Consider the following 22,780-nt stretch of genomic DNA (forward strand, 5'->3'; position numbering starts at 1 on the left):
TGTGTGCCACTGTCACAGCCAGGACTTGACTGCACTCAGGTCCAGGGCAGATCGTCACACACACACACACAAAAGGACTCTGGCTGGAATCCAGCACAGGCGGCTTGATGGCCAACTGGCTTAAACCACAGCAGAGGGTGTGCACGAGGGGACCCCAATACAGAACAGGAAGCGGGCATTTCATCCGAGTCAGTCTTCCCAGACTACTCCAGATGATACCCCATCCCGTTATATCCTTTATATCCACGTGGGGGAACATCCAGAATCAGTGCCTGGTTGTGAATTAATCTCTCTTTCCTGAGGCCCCCTCGTAACTGGACCTCACACCACCCACTTCAGCTTATTCTGATCCTTTACTGGAGGCAAACTTCAGACCATGGGTGGGATACTTCATACCACCACATGAGCAAGGATTTGGGTCCCTGTCAACTCAATGAGAAAAAAAAAAAACCCACATCCTGGAAGTACAAGCAAAGAATCAGCCAAGTTAAGAACCCTAAGAGTCTGATTCTGTGCCATAACTTTCAATGTCTGTCAAATACAAAGACGGCGGTCTGCCCTTCCCATCCCGTTAGCCATTGACAGGATAAAACGGTACTGAACAAACTACGGTGTATCAGGGAAAAGCTGATATAAGTCTATTGCTTTTTAAAAATAAATTATACATGTATTAGCAAAACTGGCCACTAAAAAAACTATAAGGATTCAATACTACCTAGACTACATTTGCAAACAGCCGTCTCCCAAAAAAATTCATAAGTTTATTACAGGATCAAAATGAAAATAAAACACGTGCCCCCATTTTCATGCTATTTGTGCAACCCCTTCTGGCTTAACCTTTCAAGTGCGGTGACTGATGCCCAGCTTCCGGTTTCACACACCTTTTGGTTTTCTCATCCTAAGTCTGCACAGCACTCTTCTATGTAAGGCAGCTGTCAGTTACACAAACATCCACTTCCACACTTTGTTTTAACAGCCCAGGAACAAAACCTAGAAGAGGCAGGAAGGATCCTCCTCCGAGCCTCCAGAAGGAACAAGGCCCTCCCAACGCCTCGATTTTGGCCCAGCAGATTCTGGATCCAGAACTGACTGACAGAGAATAAATGTCTGTTGTTTTAAGCCAAGTAGTTTGTGGCAATTTGTTCAGGCCGCCCCAGGAGGAACCCCCTCGGCCTCTGTCCTCAGACCAACTCAGAAATCCCTTCGAGGCAGGTAAAACTTCAGGTTATTTCACAAGGTTGACTTTCCTTTAGATCTTCAGTGAGACCTAATTCCTCCTGCCGGGGCCCCCTGTCACCCACTGAGCCCCCTCCACGCTAACTCTGGTCACCGCAGCCCAAGGCCCAGAAACACACTGCAGAGGTGACAGGGAACCCAGGGGGTGGGGGGAGGTCCCCTGGCCCTGAGGCCACCTCCCGAGACAGAGCTGGGCCCGAGGGCCAGACCCTGGATGGGGGCAGCCACGCTGGGGCCCCTGGCGAGCACAAATGAGAAAAGCAAACTGTTGTGTCAGAACGTGTCTAAATGTCCCCGACAGCATGCCCATCACAGAGGCTGTGGTGACCGAGAGTCACAGAGAGAGACTTAGGAAGCACGGGACAGATGGAGAACGGGGCAGAAGGCAGTCCGGCCTGGGCCAGGCACAGGTCTGTCCATCACATGCACTGGCCCATGTGACCCTCTGCACCGTCCGCGAATGCTGGCCACGGAGGGAGGGCCACGGCCCAGCCCAGCAGCACAGACCAAGGAGCGTGCACCCGCCTACGAGCCGGGCCGGTCCACACTGGCAGCCGGCGGCTCTGAGGTCTCAGAGCTGGGCCACAGGCAACGCACAAGGTTAAGATGACTTGTTTCCCGCATCCTCCTGAGAGGACGCTGGGTGCCTGGCCACTGAGGTGAACCTCGCAAGGCCCGAGAGCCTGAAACACACCCCAGGGGAAGAGTTAGGAGAGAAACAGGCGTCCAGAGCCGGAATCTCCCCCGTCCTTCCTGCCAAGGAGCACGAGGCACCCAGGACCACCGGGCAAAGCGAAGGCTCACAAACCACATACCATCAGCCCGAAGTCATTCCTTCCAGAAATGGATCGATTATACGCCACAAGCTTTTCCAACTCAGACATACAGAGAACGCGGCAGCTGCTGCAGACTGATTTCCTTCATACATATTCAGGGTGGAAAAGGAAACCTAACGACATATAATTAAAGTCGTTTAAGCTGCCCGTATACGACACAGTATATGCAGAGTCATTTAAAAGCACAGTAATCATTTGGCAGGCAATATTTTCATTTCATTCTACAGAGTACGGTAATTATTTTTAAACATACACATGAGCAATGAAAAACAACAGGGGTATGGTTTTAAGAAAGTTGTAAACCTAGAATTATTCTTCATACTGGCTAAAGGGCTCATAACACTCTGGTCCTCTTTGCAAAAAAGATATCAACTCAACAAGAGCTGAAAGAAGCAATAGGGAATCCGTCATGAGTTTGGGGCCGTGGCTGGTGAGGTGGACAGGCGTGCAGCCTCTTGTCCTTTGGAGGCTGCAGCCCTGCAGCCAGAGCGTGGGCACTCCAGGGACTTCGTATCTGCTTCCTCTGGAGAACCGGCCCCTTGCCGGGGTCTGTTTCCCTCCTCGCATCTCCCACTGGGTCCTACAGAGCCCGTGACCTTGGGGCTCAGGCTTGGTAGCCTGGCATCCCTTCCTGTGGGCACCTCTGCTGCACGGGGCCATGACCCCAGTGCAGGTCAACAGGGAACTCCACGGCCTGGAATAAGGGCTACTACAGGGAAGGGACGCACTGAGGCCAGCCCCAGCCTTTCTATGAGGGGGTCCCTAGGGGGGGGTCTCAGGAGAAGGCAGCTCGCTTGCATTCAGAGTCACCACCCGGAGAAGAAGTAAGACTGAAGCTGTCTGCTGCCACCCCTACCCCAACCCCCAGGGCACCATGAAATCCTGAGCACAGCGGGAGAGAAGCGGGCAACAGAGAAACATGCAGGGCAGGCGAGGGAACGCAGGGGGGAGGGACGGAGGGGAAGAGCCTGCACGCCAGCCAGGCTGAGGCCGTGCGGAGGATGCAAGACCTGAAAGAAAAAGTCGGCCAGCTGGACTTGAAACCAAAAAACAGCATTACCGCTGGGGACAAGGGGTAAAGAGGACGTGGGATCTCTCTGCTTATTTCTTACAACAGCATGTGAATCTGTAATGACGTCAAAATACCGTGTAATTTAAAAAACAGTGAGGTACATGACAAAAGCTATATAAAGTGCTGGTTGAAAAAAAAAAAAAAAACTGTTTAATGACTGTCCACAAAAAAAGAAGATCCAGAACACATGAAAGAGAAAATCCCACTTACAAGAGCAGCACAAAAATTAAATATCTGTGAATAAACTTAGTAAGAACTGTTCAACTGTTTAAAATCTACATTGTAAACCTATATTTAAAATCACTCCTGAAAGACACAAAAACAGAAGTGGACCAACACAAAGACTTCCCCTCTTCCTGGTTAGGACATCACAAGTTAATAAATTGAATGCAATCCCAATAAAAATGCCAGCGAGCTCTCTTTGTGGAGCTAGACCTGTTGACGCTGAAGTTCGGGGAGGGGCTGCAGGCCGCACCCGCCGCCCAGAGACCCGGCAGCCTCGGGGCCCCTGCCGAGACGCTGTGGTCCCAGCACAGAAACAGACAGAGCGGCCACGGGCAGAATAAAGGTCTAGAAGCAGATGCAAGTATAAACAGAGATCTAGAGTATGACTAAGAGGCATCTTAAATCACTGCAGCACAGAAGGACTTTTTAATAAGTAGTATCGGGACAACAGGATGGCCACTGGAAAAAGATAAAATTAGATCCATCCCTCACACCACAAACGAGATCTAAACATAAAAACTGAAACTATACACGTACTAGGAGAAAACACGGATAAATTCTTCTATAGGAGTAGGGAAAGGCTTTTTAACTATGACTCAAAATCCAGATACAACGAAAGAAAAGACTGATACATTTGACTAGATCAAAAAATTTTAAAGTTTACATGATGTTATGGACTGAATGCTTGTGTTCCCCAAAATTCATCCACTGAAGCCCTAATTCCAAAGTGATGGCATCTGGAGGTGGGCCTTTGGGAGGTACTTAGGTTTAGATGAGGTCATGACAGTGGGGCCCCCCTGGTGGGATTAGTGCCCTTATAAGAAGAGAAAGAGAGAGCTCCCCCTCTCCCTCCACACACATACACCACGGAAAGGCCACGTGATCACACAGCGAGAGGGTGGTGTCCACAAACCAGGAAGAGAGGCCTCACCAGGAACCAGATCTGCAGGCGCCTTGATCTTGGACCTCCAGCCTCCAGAACTGCGGGAAATACATGTCTGTTGTTTAAGCCACCCAATATGTGGCATTTTGTTACAGCAGGCTGAGCAGACTAAGACACGTGGCCCAAAAAAATCAGGGACGAGGGGAATAGAAAGACAAATGGCAAAACTGGGAGAAAATATCTGCAATATATGTCTCAGATGAAGCGAGAAAATATCCTTAACATACAAAGAGCTCTTAACATTTGATGACAAGGTGCAAGAGCACTACAGAAAAATGGGCCAAAGACGTGAATAGACAACTCACACACATATGAACACATGTTCAACTTCATTTATATCAGAGAAATTCAAATTCAACTATACTGTGATACCATTTCTTGCCCATCAGATTAGCAGAACTCAAAAGCTTGACAATGCAACTATTGGTGAGCCAGGGGGGAGACAGGTCCCCCGGTACACTGCCAGTGAGAACAGAACAGCGTGCAACCCCTCTGGAGAAACTGGACAACAGCTAACAACACAATATATACATTTAACCTCCAATCCAGCAAACCCACTTCTAGGAACTCACCCTGAAGGTGCCCCTCCTACAAAACAAAAGTGCACATGCACGAGACCATTCATCTCAGCAACACTTACAGCTGCAAAATACTGGAAACTATCTGAATATCCAAATATAGGTAATCGGGCAAATAAACTGCAGAGCACAATGGAGCAAGTGCAGCTGGAAAAAGGAGCGGGGAGGCGGGACTGCCGGGTGGGACTGCCAGGGTGAGCTGGGCCGGGGAGAAGACGCGACGAGCCGCAAGGCCCACGCACAGGTCTGCTCCCCGCCCCCCCCACCCCCGCACCGTGTGTAAAGGGGAGCTGAGTCAACACCCACACATCTGTGATATTCGCACAAAGCAGCCCAGGAAGGAGGGGCCCCGAGCAACAGAGCTGGCTCCCACCAGGAGACTCTTCTCGGACCACCTTTCGGTAGAACTTTGACTTTCAAAACTGTATTTGTGTTCTTTATATTCAAAAAATAAAACTAACTCAATAAGGACGGGCAGGGGAAATAAGTATACAACTGAAAGCAAAGAGAAACAGAAGGACCCGACTGCATTCAGATGAACAGCATGAACACACAGAAGGGGCCGAGCCAAGGGACCCAGGACAACACTGGCTGCTCCCCTGGGTCTCGGCCGCTAACGAACCCTGAACTCTACCTGGTAGGTTTGTTCCTGACAGCTGTCTGGGTGAAGCTACTCTGACGTTACTTTAGGTGCATCCTAGGATTGAGCAAGCGAGTTGCCATGCGGACGGCACTGGGAGCCAGGCTTCTCTGTGGAAGGAGAGGTGCAAACATGGAAGGTGAAGCCTGGGGCGCCCCGCCAGGTGGCTGGGGCTCAGCAGCAGCTCAGTTCCTAAGCTGTGTGCATGCACGCGGACGCGTGTACATGTGTGTGCGTCTAAATATGTGCATGCGTGCGTACCTGTGTGTGCGCATATACGTGCATGTGTGTTTCCATATGTAAACTGTCCTAGCTCTGTCCACTGAGCGGGCTTAGAAACAAAGACAATCCCAGCGCCCAGACCTGGATTCTAACACATTCCCCTTTAAAAAGAGCCAGGGCTCATCAAAACCAAGGAAAGTCTGAGAAACCGTCACAGTCCAGAAGAGCCTGAGGAGACATGATGACTAAATGTCACGTGGCCTCCTGGATGGGGTCCTGGAGCAGAAAAGGACATTAGGTAAGGAAGTTCAACTTACCTAAAGTATGGACTTCGGTTAGTAACAATGCATCAGTACTGGTTCATTAGGTGTGACAAATGTACCATCCTAATGACGTTAATAATAGGGGAAACTGGGAATGGGTATGTGGGATCTCTCTACACTATCTTCGCTGTTTTTCTGTAAATCTAAAACTTTTCCAAAATAAAAAGGGTTTTAGAAAAAGGAAGAGGTGGGAAACCACAGCTCCCCACGTAAATGGCTGATTCCAGAGCTGGAACAGGGAAGAGGCAAGATGAGCCTGAAGCATCTTCTGCCAGAAAGCCAGAAAACGCTCAAAAAACAAAACATGACGGGGGATGTCACGGGGACACAGCCTGAAGGGACTCTGGCTAAGTATGGGACAATTTGAACACCAAAAATAATTAGGGGTGCTCATTTTAAAAATAGGGATCCAGAAGTCCATACCAATATGGACTCAATGGCCGAATCAATCAATCAATCCATCCGCGGGGGAGAAGGGAGGGTTCTGGACAGTAGAAAGCCATGTGGGGGAAAGGCTGGGGTTGGAAATCATGCTTCTGAGAGAGGCAGCGATGGATGCCAACCTAGGGGGACACTCAGACAAGGAGCAGGTATCTGCGCGGCTTAGAGAGCCTCCCCACGGTCTGCTTATTAGCTGCAAGGAGAAAAACAGTAACTCCACAGTGGAGAGATCACACAACACCCAACCAGACGACCAAAGTTAACAAGGCCAGTGAGGTTCAGATGGACACCATGCACCTGCACCTGTGGGCATGAGACCCTGGGGACACGCCTCACACAGTGTCCAGCAGGGATGCACAACCCGACTCCACCAGGAGGGAACATCAGCAAATCCAAAATAGGAAGCTTCCTCTCTAGGACATTTTTTAAAGGATGGAGAATATGGCATAAAAAATAAAGTCTTAAAAAGACAAAGAAAGGCCGTGGAGCTGATCCAGGTTGAAGGAGACCACAGAGCCGTGTGATCCTGCACTGGGTCCTGTACTGAGAGAAACACTGCAAAGGACACGGCTGGACGGATGGGCAGAACGGAAAGGTGGATGGGAGATGGGGGCGTGGAGCTGATGCTAAGTGAACTGAAGTTGACCCCTGCACTGAGCTTACACAGGGGACACCCTCAATCCTGAGGAGGCACGGAGGCATTTAGGGGTCAGGAGCATGATGTCTTGCAGTTTACTCTCAAGTGGTTCAGAAAAAGTATGTGTGTGAGTCTACATACATGCACACACGTGCACACACACACACACACACACACGGGGAGGGAGGGAGGAAACATGAGCTAGCGAGTGCAAATAAAGCAAATGGGGCAAATGTAATCAGTCAGTGAAACTGGACCAAGACTAAACCAGTATTTTTTGTATTTCTGCAACTTGTCTGTAAGTTTTTAAAGAAATAAAATAAAAAGTTTTTGACAGAACAAAATAAAGTCCTACTATGCCTTTAAAAAAAAAATACAGTGTGAAGAAAATGAAAAGGCAAGCCACAGACTGAAAAACTATTCACAATCTATGTATCTGACAAAGAACTTATATCCAAAATATATAAAAGAAACTCCCATCCACGCAATAAAAAAGGCAAACAACCCAAAACAATGGAATGACCACTTGACAAAGGCAGATTAGGAACGGCCAACAAACACACAAACAAGTACACGGTATCATTGGTCACCAAGGAAATGCAAAGTAAAGCCACAGTCACAACCCCTAAAGTGCCTAAAATTAAAATGACAAGCAAAATCAAATGCTGGTGAGCATGTGGAGAAACTAAGCTCTCAAACAGTGCTGGTGCAACCACGTGCAAAAGCTGGCATTGCTTAAAAAGAAAGCACACATCTATCTGTGACCCAGCAACTCTGCTCCACCGTATTTATCAAAGAGAAATGAAAATATACGTCCATAAAAACACTTGCCCAAGAATGTTTCAGGCAGCTCCATTCATAAAGTAGAAAAGCCCACCAACCGAAAAACGAAGAAACAAATTCATAGGACAGAAAACTCAGCAATAAAAACGAATGAACCAGGACTTCCCTGGTGGCGCAGTCGTTAAGAATCCGCCTGCCAATGAAGGGGACACGGGTTCGAGCCCTGGTCCAAGAAGATCCCACGTGCCACAGAGCAACGAAGCCCATGCACCACAACTACTGAGCCTGCGCTCTAGAGCCCGCGAGCCACAACTACTGAGCCCACGTACCTCAACTACTGAAGCACGCGTGCCTAGAGCCCGTGCTCTGCAACAAGAGAAGCCACCGCAATGAGAAGCCCACACACCACAACAAAGAGTAGTCCCCGCTAGCCACAACTAGAGAAAGCCCACACGCAGCAACGAAGACCCAACGCGGCCAAAAATAAATAAATAAATAAATTTTAAAATTTAAAATAAAAAAATAAAAAATGAATGAACCACATGAATGAATGCCCAAACCATTATGCTGGATGGGAGAAATCCAGACACATAAAGCATATTCTACATTATTCCATTTAGATGAAGTTCAAAAATAGGCAAAACCCATCCGTGGTTGTAATGGGCTGAATAATGGTCCCCAAAGATATCAGGCCCTAATCCCCAGAACTCGTGAATATTACTTTGTTAGGTCAAGGGATCTTTTCAGACGGGATTAAGTTGAGGATCTTGGGAAGGAAAGATCATCCTGGACTATCTGACTGGCCCTAAATGCAGTCACGAGTGGCCTTATTAGAGGGAGGCAGAGGGGGGTTTGAGACACACACCGAGGAGCGGGCCGTGCCAACATGGAGCGGCAGAGACGTGACGATGCAGGCCTGCAAGAGTGGAGGGATGGGGCCACAGCCAAGGACTGCCGGCAGCCCCCGAAGCTGGAAGAGGCAGGAAGGAGCCTCCCCTGCGGCCTCCAGAGGGAGCACAGCCCTGCCCACACCTTGTTTCCAGCCCAGTGATACTGACTCCAGACTTCTGGCCTCCAGAACTATGAGAGAATACATATCCATTGTTTTACCCTATCAAATCTGTGGTAATTTGGTAAGCAGTCACAGAAAACTAATGAAGTTTCTAAAGATAAAAACCAAGCCAGCAATTGCTGACAGGGGGTGGGAACTGCCTGGGAGGGACAGGAGCGGACTTCTGGAAGAGTAGGGAGGTTCTGCACCTTGGAAGCGGTGGGGGAGACACAGGTGATACTAGTCAGAACTCACAGAAGTAAGCGTAGACCTGTACAGGTCACCAAAGGTAAGCTTTACTTCAAGAACAAAACAATCACGTGAGCCCCTGAAGTGCCTGAGACCAGACCCTTCCTCGACTCGCCGGATCTAAGAGCCAAGAGAGTCGCTTTCTGTTGCTTAAGCTGGACTGAACCGAGTTTCTGTTTCTAGTAACCATAAGAGTCTCAACTCACACGCCTACAGAGACGTGCATTTGCACCAAAGAAGCGGCCCCTGGAAGTCCGGCAGTTATACAGGCTCTTGGTCACCTGCGCCCAGAATGACTCCGCCTGCCTCGCTTCCAGGAGCGGGAGGCATCGGCCTTTTTTCTGATTCTACAGGATGTAAGATGCACCCCCCCCCCCAGCTAAGCACACTGCCTGAGCAGGAAAGCAGAGATTACGGGTGGGGTGCTGCAAGAGAAAAGGAAGGATGCTGCAGAATACGGAAGCTTCTGTGCATCGCATACCAATATCCTGAGCGATCACCAAATTAATAACGGATGGGGGATTCCTCCAGATCATTTCCTGAAGCCCTGTGAGGAATCGACTTGAGCAAGGAACCTTCAGCTGGTTCCCAAAGTGAAAACCTGACAAGTGTTAGAAGGTGTTAGAAGGAGGGGACAATTACAGGAGCATTTTCACCTGTGACAGCCTACTACCACCAGTCTTATCTCCAGAAGAAATAAAAGAGGAACACCAGCTCCCCGTTTAACCAGAGACCTGTAAGTCAACAGGGCAGAAGGAACCACAAACAAGCGAGGCAGGGCTGCCATCCCAGCATCTCATTTGGGCCTGGAGTGGAAGCCGTTTCCTCATTCTCTCCAAGGAAACATCACCAATGGGGAAATGAGAGGCAGCTCCGCCCAAGGCAGCGTTACCGGGCTCATATCACTGAATTAAAGGTGAGTTGTTCCACCTTGGGTGAGAAATACCGAACGATGCACTAAGGTCAGAGATGTTAGATGCAGCACACCTTACACTCCTGGGGCAGAACCAAACCACGATGAAGACCCGTAATTTATGAGATTTGGGACGGGGTAGAATTGAGCTAAACCAAAGAAGTGATGGAGACAAAGAGAAACTTACTTCAAAAGGTCAGTCAGGAGAGGATCCTGCAAAGAAGGCAGAGCAGGAGACACCAGGAATCTCTCCCCACTGGACAACACCTGCTCTGGCAGGACTGTCTGGTGTAATTATTTTGGAACTCGGGAGACTACTGAAGGCTTGCAACCTCCAGGGGAAGAACTGGACAGTAAGTTGTGGTCAACTGGGGGCAAATTCAGCTCTTAGCCCAGCAGCAGCTCCCCACCCCCACCCCAACCAGGGGACAGGCAGCTGTGCCCATGTTCCTGGGACAGACTGTGCACAGCTTGTGGGAACCAGGGTGGGAAAAAAGACCCCCTCCTTTAAAGGCTGGGTATCCACGCTCTGATTTTTTTTTTTAACATCTTTATTGGAGTATAATTGGTTTAGTTATGGTGTGTTAGTTTCTGCTGTATAGCAAAGTGAATCAGCTATGTGTATACTTATATCCAATATCCCCTCCCTCTTACATCTCCCTCCCACCCTCCCTAACCCACCCATCTATGCTCTGATTGCTGCTTCTGATCACAGAGGTACAGGAAAGGGGAATGCACCAGTGTTGTTGCACCTTCCCTCCAGCTGCAGAGGATTTGAAGGCTCAGAGCCTTTTCCACCTTCATTTTTCTTTTTCCTCTTTTGGGAGCCAGACATTAAAGACTCAGACGTTCAAAAACAACTGCACATATGTGGAAAATTAGAAGGTGACCATGCATGCCCAGGGAAAGGCACAGGCTCAGAAAAGACCTGAGAAGAACTTAAGTTTATACCTCTGGATGATCCTCAGCACACAGAAAGCCCACAGCAATCAAAAAAAAAAAAAAAAAAAAAAAGGATAATAATAAAAAACAGCAAACCCTGGGGTATGGGCAGATCTGATTTCCAGAGTTGCCACATTATTAGACCCAAATGTCCAGTGTTCAACAACAAAAACAAAAGCACAAGGCATACAAAGAAACAGAAAAGTATGGCCCATTCAAAGGAAAAAATAAATCAACAGAAACTGTCCCTGAAAACGACCTGATGGTAGATATGCTAGACAAAGGCCTTAAAACTACTGTCTTAAAGATGCTCAAAGAATTAAAGGAAGATGTGGAGAAAATCACAAAAACTCTGTATGAACAAAATGGAAATATCAATAAAGAGACAGAAAACCTAAAAAGAAATTCTGGAGCTGAAAATTACAATAACCAAAAATGAAAAATTCACTGGAGGGATTCAAAGGCAGATTTGAACATGCAGAAGAAAGAATCAATGAACTTGAAGATAGAACAATGGTAATTACTGAGTCTGAAAAAGAAAAAAAATTGAAAAAAAAAAGCAGAAAGAACTTAAGGGACCTATGGGACACTATCAACTGGACCAATATACACATCACGGGAGCCCCAGGAGACAAGCGAGAGAAAGGGGCAGAGAGAGTATCTGAAGAAATAATGGCTGAAAACCTCCCAAATTTGATGAAAGACATGAATATAAACATCCAAGAAGCTCAATGAACCTGAAGAGATCCACACTGAGATACACTGTAATCAAACTTTCAAAAGTCAAAGACAAAGAGCAAAAATTGAAAGCAAGGAGAGAAGCAAACTGTCACACACAAGGGATCCTCAGTAAGATTATCAGCACATTTCTATCAGAAACTCGAGGCCAGAGACAGTGAGCCAGCACACCAAAGTGCTAAAAGGAAAACAAAACTGTCAACCAAGAATCCTATATCTGGCAAAACTCTCCTTCAAAAGTGAGGGAGAAATTAAGACATACCTAGATAAACAAAAGCTGAAGGAGTTCATTATCACTAGACCTGCTTGCAAGAAATGCTCAAGGGAGTCCTGCAGCGTGAAATGGAAGGACACTAGACAGTAACTCAAAGCCATATGGGAAAAAAAAGATCTCAATGAAGGTAAATATATGGACAATTATAAAAGCTAATATTATTGAAACAATGGCTTGTTACTGCTCTTTTTGTTGTCTACATGATTTAAAACACTAATACATATAAAGGAAAAAAACAAATTATTAGTGTAAAAGCTACTACAACTTTGGTTTGTAACTCCGTATCTTGTTTTCTACATAATTTAAGAGAATAACACGTTGAAAAGCATTACTATTTTATGTCTTGGGCACATAGTGTATAAAGATGTAATACTGTGGCATCAACAACCAAAAGGGTGGGAGATGGTGCTACAAATGAACAGAGTTTTTGTATGTTATTGAAATTAAGGTGGTACAAATTCAAATTAGTGTTATAACTTCTGGATGCTAAATGTAGTCCCCATAACCACAAAGAACTGAGCTACAGAATATACACAAAAGGAAATGAGAAAGGACTTTAAACATTTCACTTCAAAGAAAATCAACCAAATGCAAAAGAAAACAGTAATGCAGGGACCAAAAAAAACCCCAAAAAACTGTAAACCACATAGAAATAAATAACACAATGACAGAAGTAAGTCCTTCCTTATCATAAATTACTTTAAATGTAAATTGGATTACGCTCTCCAATCAAAAGACAGAGACTGGCAGAATGGATAAAAACACATGATCCAACTATACACTGTCTATAAGAGACCCACCTGAGAACCAAAGACACATGCAGGCTGGAAGTAAAATGAGTATCAACAGAGTAAAAAGGGAAACCACAGAATGGGAGAAAATATTTGCAAATCGTATATCTGATAAAGGATTGATATGCAAAATATACAGAAAACTCCACAACCCAATAAAAAACTGGCAAAAAACCTAGACATTTCTCCAGATAAGACACACAAATGGCCAACAAGCATATGAAAAGATGGTCAACATCACTAATCGCTAGGTAAATGCAAATCAAAAGTACAATGAGATACTACTTCACACCCATTAGGATGGCTCCTATCCAAAAAATAGAAAGCAGTGAGCATTGGCAAGGACGTGGACTGTTGGTGGGAATGTAAAATGGTGTAGCCACTGTAGACAACAGAATGGTGCCTCCTCAAAAGTTAAAAATAGAATTACCATATGATCCAGTAATTCCACTTTTGGGTATATACACAAAAAGTATTGAAGGCAGGTCTCAAAGAGATACTTATACACCCATGGTCACAGTAGCATTGTTCTCAATAGCTAAAACATGGAAGCAACCCAAGTGCGGTCTATCCATGCAATGGAATATTATTCAGCCTTAAGAAGGAAGGAAATTCTACGATATGCTACAACATGGATGAACCTTGAAGACTTATACAAGTGAAATAGGTCAGTCACAAAAGGACAAATACTGTATGATTCTACTTACATGTGGTACTTAGAATAGCCAAAATCATAAAGACAGAAAGTAGAATCATGGTTCCCAAGGGCTAGCAGGAGGGGAGAATGGGGAGTTTGTTTAATGGGCACAGAGCTTCAGTTTTACAAGATGAAAAGAGTTATGGGGATGGATGGTGGTGATGGTTGTACAACAATGTGAATGTACTTAATACCACTGACTGTACACTCTAAAATGGTTAAGATGGTAAATTTTATGTGTATTTTCCCACAAGAAAAAAAGGCATTTAAAAAAAAAAGGTCAGAAAACCACTGAACTGGACACTTTAAAAACCATATTAGGTTATGTGAATTTCTCAATGAAAAAATACTTTTCTGAAAAAGACAAATTAAAAAAAAACAATTTTTAAAAATTGAGTTGTTATCTTTCTTAAAACCATAAGGGAAACCCAACATTCAGGACAAAATAGAAGACTCTGCACCAATTCCCTCTTCTTTAGCAACCTCCACCTAAGCAGACAGTCGGAAACTCAGCAGGTCCTGCCCGCTCTGGGGGGACTCTGATGGTGACAGCCTCAAGCTGCAGCACAGCGAGATGTATGGCTGCAATGTGTGTACAGCTGCAAGGTGACTCAATCGGGACACGGACTTCGCTCCAGGGTCCAAGGCGGGGTTATTTTGAAAGCTCTCCAGAGAACCCTCAAGACATCTGTATTTCCAAGTTCTAGAAAGTTTAAACTTATGTAATTTTCAGAGTAAATCCAGGCATGATACCTATGTTAAGTACTCAAATCTCTGTTATATGAACTTGTTTTGTTCAAAGAATACTAGCAAATATATAAATAAATTAGAGTTTTACCTCCCAGAGATGTGGGAGAGGGTTACTTTGCTATGTTACTCCCCAGAAAAGAGCTCGTTTGACCCCTGGCAGCCCCGTGGCGATCTGCACTTATTCTGACATAAAAACGCAGCAAAGGACACTGGGTCTAGTTATTTTTACAGCTACCTTCTTTCCACGTCACTCTTATGCTCTAGGCAGTCTGCTTTATCAGCTTTATTCAAACAGCAAACATTTCTGGAGGCCACACTTGCAAAGCTCACACGGCATTTCAAAACGGGCCATCTGCTGTGGGTGCACTGTCCCCATGGACTCAAGTTTCTAGAAGGTACGTCGTCTGGATCAGAAGAGCAGTTAACCCAAAGACAAATCACAAAGGCTTTAGTCGTTCTGGCTAACAGATTACAAACAAGGGGTGTGTCTTCTCAAAACTTTTTTCTAGTTTGTGTCTAATGACTACCAAAATATTCAGGACCAAAAAAATCCTCTGAGACTCAGGTGACTGGGTATAAACTGGAGGAACTATTAGCCCAGGTGGCCTCTCGCTGATCTAGATAAACACTTGAAAGTGAACAGTCTCACAAAGGTCTATTTCTGATTAAGGAAAATACTTAAAACATAACACCCAGGCAGGCTGGGTGACTGATGATACCGAGAACTTTGTTTTAGTTTTTGAGGTGTGACGATGGTATTGCAGGGAAGTTTTACCCCCATCTTTTGGAAAGACCTACTGCACTGTCCACAGAGGAAATGACACGGGGTCTAGGACTTGCTCTAAAATAATCTGGGAGGAATGGGGACAGGAAAGAAAGGCAGAGACAAGGCTGGCCATGAGCTGATAACTTCTGAGACTGGCGATGGGTACATTCATTGGGTTTATCGTACGCTTCTATCTTTATATTTGAAATTCTCTATAATTAAAAAGGTCTTAAAGAAAAGAATGTACATGCCGAAATGTTTACAATAATCAAAACAGATGCAATTATGACTGGAATTCGCTTCAAAATGAACCAAAATGGGTTGTGCAAAAGGGTATGGACAAAACAAGACTGTCCACACAGTGGATAACTGCTGAAGCTCCTTGGGGCTTATTTTGTTTACACTTGGAATGTCCATCATACAGAGTTTTTTAAAAGGAAAGAAAAGGGAGAAAGGAATTTGCAGGCTGAATGCACCCGAAGACACGCTCCATAATGCACTGCAAAGGGAAGCAGGAGCATGCCAGCTGCGACCCGTCCCTCCAAGGCTGAGCCCTGACCTTGCAGGAGACCCTGTGGGCCGCGTCCCCTCCTGGGACACTCCTGGGGGAAGGAGCGACAGCCCAGGTCGACAGCATCAGGCTTGTTTTCTCCTGTACATCTAAGTCTGGTTGTGGTGGGAACGCCTGATTCGGCTTTCACCCCCCGGAATGCTAACCCATCCTCACTGTTCCATGCAGCAAGTAATTTGTGCGGAAAATCAGTTCAGACACAGGAACATTTCCTCCCCAGATTACACTGAAGAAAGTACACTTGATGACAGTAAAACGGAATCCAATATTCCATGTTAAGATGAACCTCCACATCAAAAAGAACTGATGAGCTATTTCAAGCCACATTCCAAGAGCTCCACAAGCAACAGCGCGCGGCGGATCCACCTGCCAGCGGGTAAGCATTTCAGTGAAGAGTTAAAAAATAGCAGTCAAGTGTCGGGTAAGACATAAAGGTTTCAGGACACAGGCTTTATAATCACAAGCGAATTGTAATTACCGTTCTCGAGGGGACACAATCTAAATGTAAATGAGTGGAGAGCCAGGCCCGCTGCTCCTCAGGGGCTCCCTCTGTACCGAACCCCTGCCCACGCCCAGTGGCAGCACCAGGGATGTTGCACCTGAGCCTGCGAACTTCCCCCCAGGATGGGGAAGCCCCAGAAGGCCCTCCCTCCTGGTAAAGCTCCACCCCAGGCCCGGAGTGCCTGCCCCGGGCAGACAAGCATATCTGCATACAGTTGCATTTTAGCTGAAATTTCTGGTAACAAAGAAAGAAAAGCAGAGCTGGGAACACGAGCTTTGTGAGAACAACGGGGATCATTCGTTCAGCTATACTCAGAATACCTGCCTCTGGGTCTGTTCACCTGATTAGGACTCTGAATTACACGACGAGGTACGGACATCAGAGAGGTCAGTTCACTGCTACCAGAGGAGATCAGGAACTAACACAGCAGCTGTGCCGACACCCCATTCTCCTTCCAAAGGCCCCCACGACCGCTCTCAGCCCCCTGCTCTCCCCTCAGCTGCATGGTAATGCAGGCAGACTGACCACCACAGAAGGTGTCTTGTTGGCCTTTTTTTATTTTTAATTTACTTGTTAAATTGATATTTGCTTTTTCAAACAAAAATCTGAATCTTAAGAATAGCACGACTTGGGTTTTCCAAAAAATCTGCATCAATGATGTAAATGATGTCTCTTTGTTACATTTCTTCCAACTGAATCCTATAAATTCTTACTCTTGGTTCTGACGTGGGCACATACAAAGTCCGCTCTAAGAAAACATTCATTTCTTGTGCAGATTTAAGCTTTACTACACTTAGTATCATCTGAAAAATGCATTAAAATGGTCTCATTTTTTCAAAATAATTATGAATTAATGATATTATGATGCATGATGCCTATTGAACTGTTTATACCGTCTGCCAGCAGAATGTATGTACTATTACCATAAAGATGGGAAATGATTAGAACAAAGCTATCACTCGGAACAAGTGTTTTCTAGACTCATATTCCACGCTTGTTATCCGTATTGTTAATAATAATTAAACTGCTTTTAACGGAAGAAAAATTAATGGTGACTATGCTTATTCTGCGTGCATGGAGCCCGTCGCCAGGCGGCACACGAAAACAAGCTGATGGTTCTTACGTTGCCGTCCGCTCCGGAAGGGCTGTTAAACACGTACTCCAGCTGAAAGACGATGGTGAACGCGGGGTGACAGACCATCTCAGGGAGCTGGAGGCGGCTTCTCAAGACCAGAGTGTGGTTTCCAGATCTGGGCCGAGAACACACAGAGGGGGCGTGTCAGGCGGTGCTCCTGCGGCCCGGCACCCCACCCCACCGTCAGCTCGGGCGCCGCAGCACCGGGCGCTGCTGCTACAGTCTGGTACAGGGAGTCCCCCAAGCAATGGCACTGAGCTCTTCTGGGTGTTTGGCCATCAAGGTAATTTCCCAAACCAGAGCCTTTCTTGGGTGCCGCAATCAGCACTTTCCCAAACTGCCAGCACCGGTTATCAGGAGGATGGAAGGTCTCCAGGGAGGTGCCCCCTCCAAGGCCGGCTTCCGTCCAGCTTCACATATGGAACCCCTAGGCGATGTCTCTGGTTGTGACTTGAGAAGCACAGGGCTGAACAGAGCGGCAGAACTTACTGCCCTCTGGTTCTGTGTCATGTGAGAAAGGGATCACAGGGCGTATCTGGAGGAAAGCGTGCCAGGGCTCCATAGCTGGAGGCATCTGTAATGCTAACTCCAAAACCCGTCGTGGCACAAAAACCAGGATCTTTCCAACCTCACAACACTGAGGTCTGCTCCTGATGGGGACGACTAAGCAAGAGGAATCAAAGGCACCGGGGAAGAACCCAGGTGGATGAGCGCACACCTCACGTGTAAGAACAACTGCCTTTCCCTCTGATCCCTGGTCAGGTGCCCACCCGCACTTCCTAACTCCACGCGGGCCGTGACCTGGGACCCCAGGGGAAATACCTGGCCTTCGAAGAGGCGCCAACTTTCCGGCTGAAGCTGGCAGAGTGCGTCAAGGCCACCTCCAGCTCAGGCACCAGCACCACCACCTGTGGCCTCTGCACGAAGCCCAGCCCATTGTGCACGCCCACGCACAGGCGCCGCTCCAAGATCTCCAGGGCACCGCTGTCCAGCGGGCTGCCCGCCTGGGAAAAGCACACATGGCACAGAATAAGGTCAGTGAGGAGGGGGGAGGGAGCTCGCCAGAAAAGCTCCCAGCAGAGAGCCCCAGCAGAGAGAAGAAACTAGAACAGAGGTTTCAGACATTCCAGACCAGATGGAGCTTAGTGAAGCACCATCCAATCAGAGCAGACTGGCCTTAGGGCATTTTCTAGGTACTTTGGGGATTTCTCACATAGCATCATCTTGTAGAGCAATACGTCCCTTAGATGCCTGAATCAGCTAACTCTCCCTCCGGGTTTCCAAGGTTGAGCTACAATTCTCAAGACGCAGCAAACCAGCAACCAGGGGCCCTAGCACCTCCAAGAGTACCTGGGGCTCCAAGAAGTGGGAGGTCCCGGAGTCCAGGGCAGGCGCTGACGGAGGCTGAAGACAGCGAGCTTCAACACCTCTGCCCTCCCCCAGCTCAGACACCTGAGACTTGGGGCGGACAGGGCCGCAGGAAGAGTGGGCATATTTAGACAGCAAGTCTGCCCCAAAGTGATAACTGGATATTAAAGTGTTTTCATCTTAACAAAAAAAACGTACAGGCGTCCTAACAAATGAGCAAGGATATTCCTCCAGGCTATTACTGTTTATTAAATTATGTGATTGTTGCAAAATGATCCCTGAATTTTCAAGGTTTCTTCATTGCCCATTAATCATGATGAACAGACGTAAATTCAGCCCATTAGTCCCTGAGTAATGAAAATAAAACGAAGGTGATAACGGAGTATCTGCCGGTTGGATGGGAACAAAAATACAAAGAGAGTAAGAACACATAATAAAGTGATCTTTATGGGAATATATAAAATTCAACAATGATACTCTTAAACATCTTTCTACCCTCAGACAATCTTTTCTGAGCAATAAGAAAACAGCAGGAACTACGCCAAGAAAATGTATGATGCTATCTCAATCCTCTTCTCTGCTTCGTGTTTCTGTTTCACATGAGACTACATTACGTGGAACAACATTTTCAAGAACAGGTAGAGAGCAAAAGAAAAGACCATCTTATTCGTGCGTGTACACACATTCGTGTGTGTGTGTGTGTGTGTGTGTGTGTGTGTGTGTGTCAATAATTTGCTAACTTCACAGACGAGGACGGGCACCCACTGACTGCATCATTCATTCTCACAAATACATGTTAAAGACCTACTATGTGCCGACCGTTTTAGGCACATCAGGTGCAGTGGTAAAGCAAACCAAGTCCCTGTCCTCCTGGTGCAAATACTCCAGAGAGGGACCGACAATCCACCCGTAAACAGTAAGGAAACCAGGTGCTCTCCGCGAGGGCCAAGCACCCAGAGAAACGAAGCCGGGTGATGCGCCAGAGAGCGCGCCTGGCGGGGAGGAAGGGGGACGCTGCCTGCAGCTTGGGCAGGGGGGCCCCTCAGGGCAACAGGTCTGCACAGAGACATGAAACCTGAGAGGGGTGGTGCACGGATCCAGACGAAGAACATGCAGGAAAGTGGGCCACGTGGGGACGAGGCATCACGGTGCGGAGGCTGCAGGACGGCGTCACACAGGCAAAACTGAGCAGTGTCAGGGGGAGCACCGCTCACAGTAAAGTGCTTCGATGGGGCGAAGTGGCTGAGATCCCTAGTCGTCTCCTTGGAAATATCCTCAAAATGTCCCTTGTAAATGTGGATTATTTTACAGGTCTTCCTATGCTCATTTGGTGATTTAATTTACTTTTAATTCAGGACTGATTAAGTTACATCGAAGTGAATGCTAATTAATGTCTCAGGATAACAGCACCCTCGTCAATATCAAAGTTAAGACAACAGGCTAGTGGGACTTCCCTGGTGGTCCAGTGGTTAAGACTCCGCTCTTCCAATGCAGGGTTCCTGGGTTCTATCCCTGGTCGGGGAACTAAGATCCCGCATCCCACATGCCACGTGACCCAGCCAAAAAATAAAAATTAAAAAAAAATTTTTTTAAATAAAGACAATGGGCTAGTGTCCCTCTTCAGCCACAAAGAGACGAAAGACAGGACCACAGGTGTCACCAGGGGCTGGACCATCCACCTGGGGGCTTGAGAGGCCGGGAGCTCCCCAGCTCCCCCTGCCGTTTCCACCTGCACTGTTCAGACTAACTTCCCCGACCCAAGACTGTACCTCCCGGAAGTGATCGCTGATCACAAGTTCCAGAAGCTCCTCCTCAAACTTCTCCAGGGAGGGATACAGCGTGAAGAACAAATCGTCCAGGTACCACGTGAGAGACTTCTGAAGGCGAGGCTTCCGGAGGGCGTCCCCTGCACAACGAGAGGCTCAGAGGGATGACCCGAAGAAACAAAACCACCGGAGGGTCCTCTCACCCACGGGGGGTCCAGGCCACAGGCCGAGCACAGAGAAGGCGGCATGGGCATCACTCAGACAGGACTCACAGCCAGAGCCCACCTCAGTCCAAGCCCAGACACCAAACAGATCAAACAAGCGCAAATTTCATTTTTGGTCCAAATTCTACCCCAAACCATCTCCAGGAACAAATCCCCTAATCCGGCCATCCAGGGCACACAGACAGACCTGAGTCAGAGTGACATCTGTCCCCTGCACTTGGCTTCCCTTTATCATGACTTCCTATCCAGCAAGGGCACAGCCCACTATGTCATTTCTCGTTTCATTAGGTTTACCCTGAACCATGTGGAAACACGCAGGCATAGGCGTGAGCATGGCACGGCAATGAGCAGAAACTCAGGCTGGGCTGGCACCACGAGGGAAGTCCCACCCCGATCAAGAAGCACCCCTGGACCGTGAGCTCCGTGAGGACAGAAGGGGACAGCGGCCCCTGCATCCAGCCCAGCGCCCGCACCAAGCAGGTACATGGAAACCCGGCCGCGGCCACGAGAGGAGAGCATCACGTCCATTTGGAGAGGATTCTCTATGGGCTCTGGAGCAAAGGTGACACAGGAGGAAGAAGGCAAAGCCAGTTGCTCCCCAGCAAACACACCCCCAGGGGTGTGTCCCTTATGTCCCCATCAGTGTCATCTTTCTGGTTCTGGTCCTGTCTGTCTCTTCCTAAATTTTTATGATTATTTAAATATTTACGTACAAAGTCTTCGATTTTGAAAGCCAATTTTAAACTTAAAAAAAAACTGACGTAAGACTCAATGCTGGGGGGCGGAGTCAAGGTGCCGTACTAGGAGGATGCGAATTCGCGTCTCCTCACAACTAGGGCACCTACCAGGCACCGGTGGGGGACCACAGACACCTAGGGGACAGGAGGAACACCCAGTGACCGGTTGTTTCAATTATAGTTTTATTTTTCCTAATATATTTTTTATCTTTCTAACTTTATTTTGTTTTTTATTCTTTGATATTGTACTGCTTTTTTTCTTTCTTTCTTTCTTTTTTTTTTTTACCATGCCATAAAGCTTGCGGGATCTTGGTTCCCAGGCCAGAGGTCGGGCCCGAGCTCCTGTAGTGGGAGCTCCAAGTCCAAACCGCTGGACTAACAGAGAACCTCAGACCCCAGGGAATATCAGTTGGAGTGAGGCCTCACGGAGGTCCTCATCTCAGCACCAAAACCCGGCTCTATCCAACTGCCTGCAAACTCCAGTGCTGGACATCTCAGGCCAAACAACCAGTAAGACAGGAATACAGCCCGACCCATCAAAAAAAAAAAAAAAAAAATGAAACGACAAAAAAAATGTTACAGACAAAGGAGCAAGCTTTAAAAATGCAAGACCAAATAAATGAAGAAGAAATAGGCAACCTACCTGAAAAAGAATTCAGGGTAGTGATAGTAAAAATGATCCAAAATCTCAGAAACAGAATGGAGAAAATACATGAAACATTTAACAAGGATCTAGAAGAACTAAAGAGCAAGCAAACAGTGATAAACAACACAATAACTGAAATTAAAAATACTCTAGAGGGCTTCCCTGGTGGCACAGTGGCTAAGAATCCACCTGCCAATGCAGGCGACATGGGTTCGAGCCCTGGTCTGGGAAGATCCCACATGCCGCGGAGCAACAAAGCCCGTGCACCACAACTACTGAGCCTGCGCTCTAGAGCCCGCGAGCCACAACTGCCGAAGCCCACGCACCTAGAGCCCGTGCTCCACAACAGGAGAAGCCATCTCAATGAGAAGCCCGTGCACCTCAAAAAAGAGTAACCCCCGCTCGCCACAACTAGAGAAAGCCTGCACACAGCAACAAAGACCCAACGCATCCAAAAATAAATACATTAAAAAAAAAAAAAAAACTCTAGAAGGAATCAATAGCAGAATAACTGAGGCAGAAGAATGGATATGTGAGCGGGAAGATAAAATGGTGCAAATTACTGCCACGGAGCAGAATAAAGAAAAAAGAATGAAAAGAATTGAGGACAGTCTCAGAGACCTCTGGGACAACATTAAATGCATCAATATTCGAATTATAGGGGTCCCAAAAGAAGAAGAGAAAAAGAAAGGGTCTGAGAAAATATTTCAAGAGATTCTAATGG

General features: G+C 47.0%; 1 protein-coding gene across 6 annotated transcripts in view; it reads right to left on the minus strand.

Moving 5' to 3' along the window:
* Positions 1-22,780, minus strand: part of NPHP4 (nephrocystin 4) — a 141,737-nt gene that overhangs the window by 72,750 nt on the left and 46,207 nt on the right. For all 6 annotated transcript variants that reach the window (XR_011073448.1, XM_068538758.1, XM_068538757.1 and 3 more), the window contains exons 8-10: positions 20,453-20,589; positions 18,138-18,319; positions 17,304-17,430 (exon numbers count right to left, since the gene is read on the minus strand). Coding sequence is in view for 5 of the 6 variants with exons in the window: in XM_068538758.1 (XP_068394859.1) it covers positions 17,304-17,430; positions 18,138-18,319; positions 20,453-20,589 (446 nt within the window). In the remaining variant the exon portion in view is untranslated. The remainder of the gene's footprint in view (positions 1-17,303; positions 17,431-18,137; positions 18,320-20,452; positions 20,590-22,780) is intronic.

Source organism: Eschrichtius robustus, chromosome 3, assembly GCF_028021215.1.
Source record: "Eschrichtius robustus isolate mEscRob2 chromosome 3, mEscRob2.pri, whole genome shotgun sequence".
Classification (NCBI taxonomy): domain Eukaryota; kingdom Metazoa; phylum Chordata; class Mammalia; order Artiodactyla; family Eschrichtiidae; genus Eschrichtius; species Eschrichtius robustus.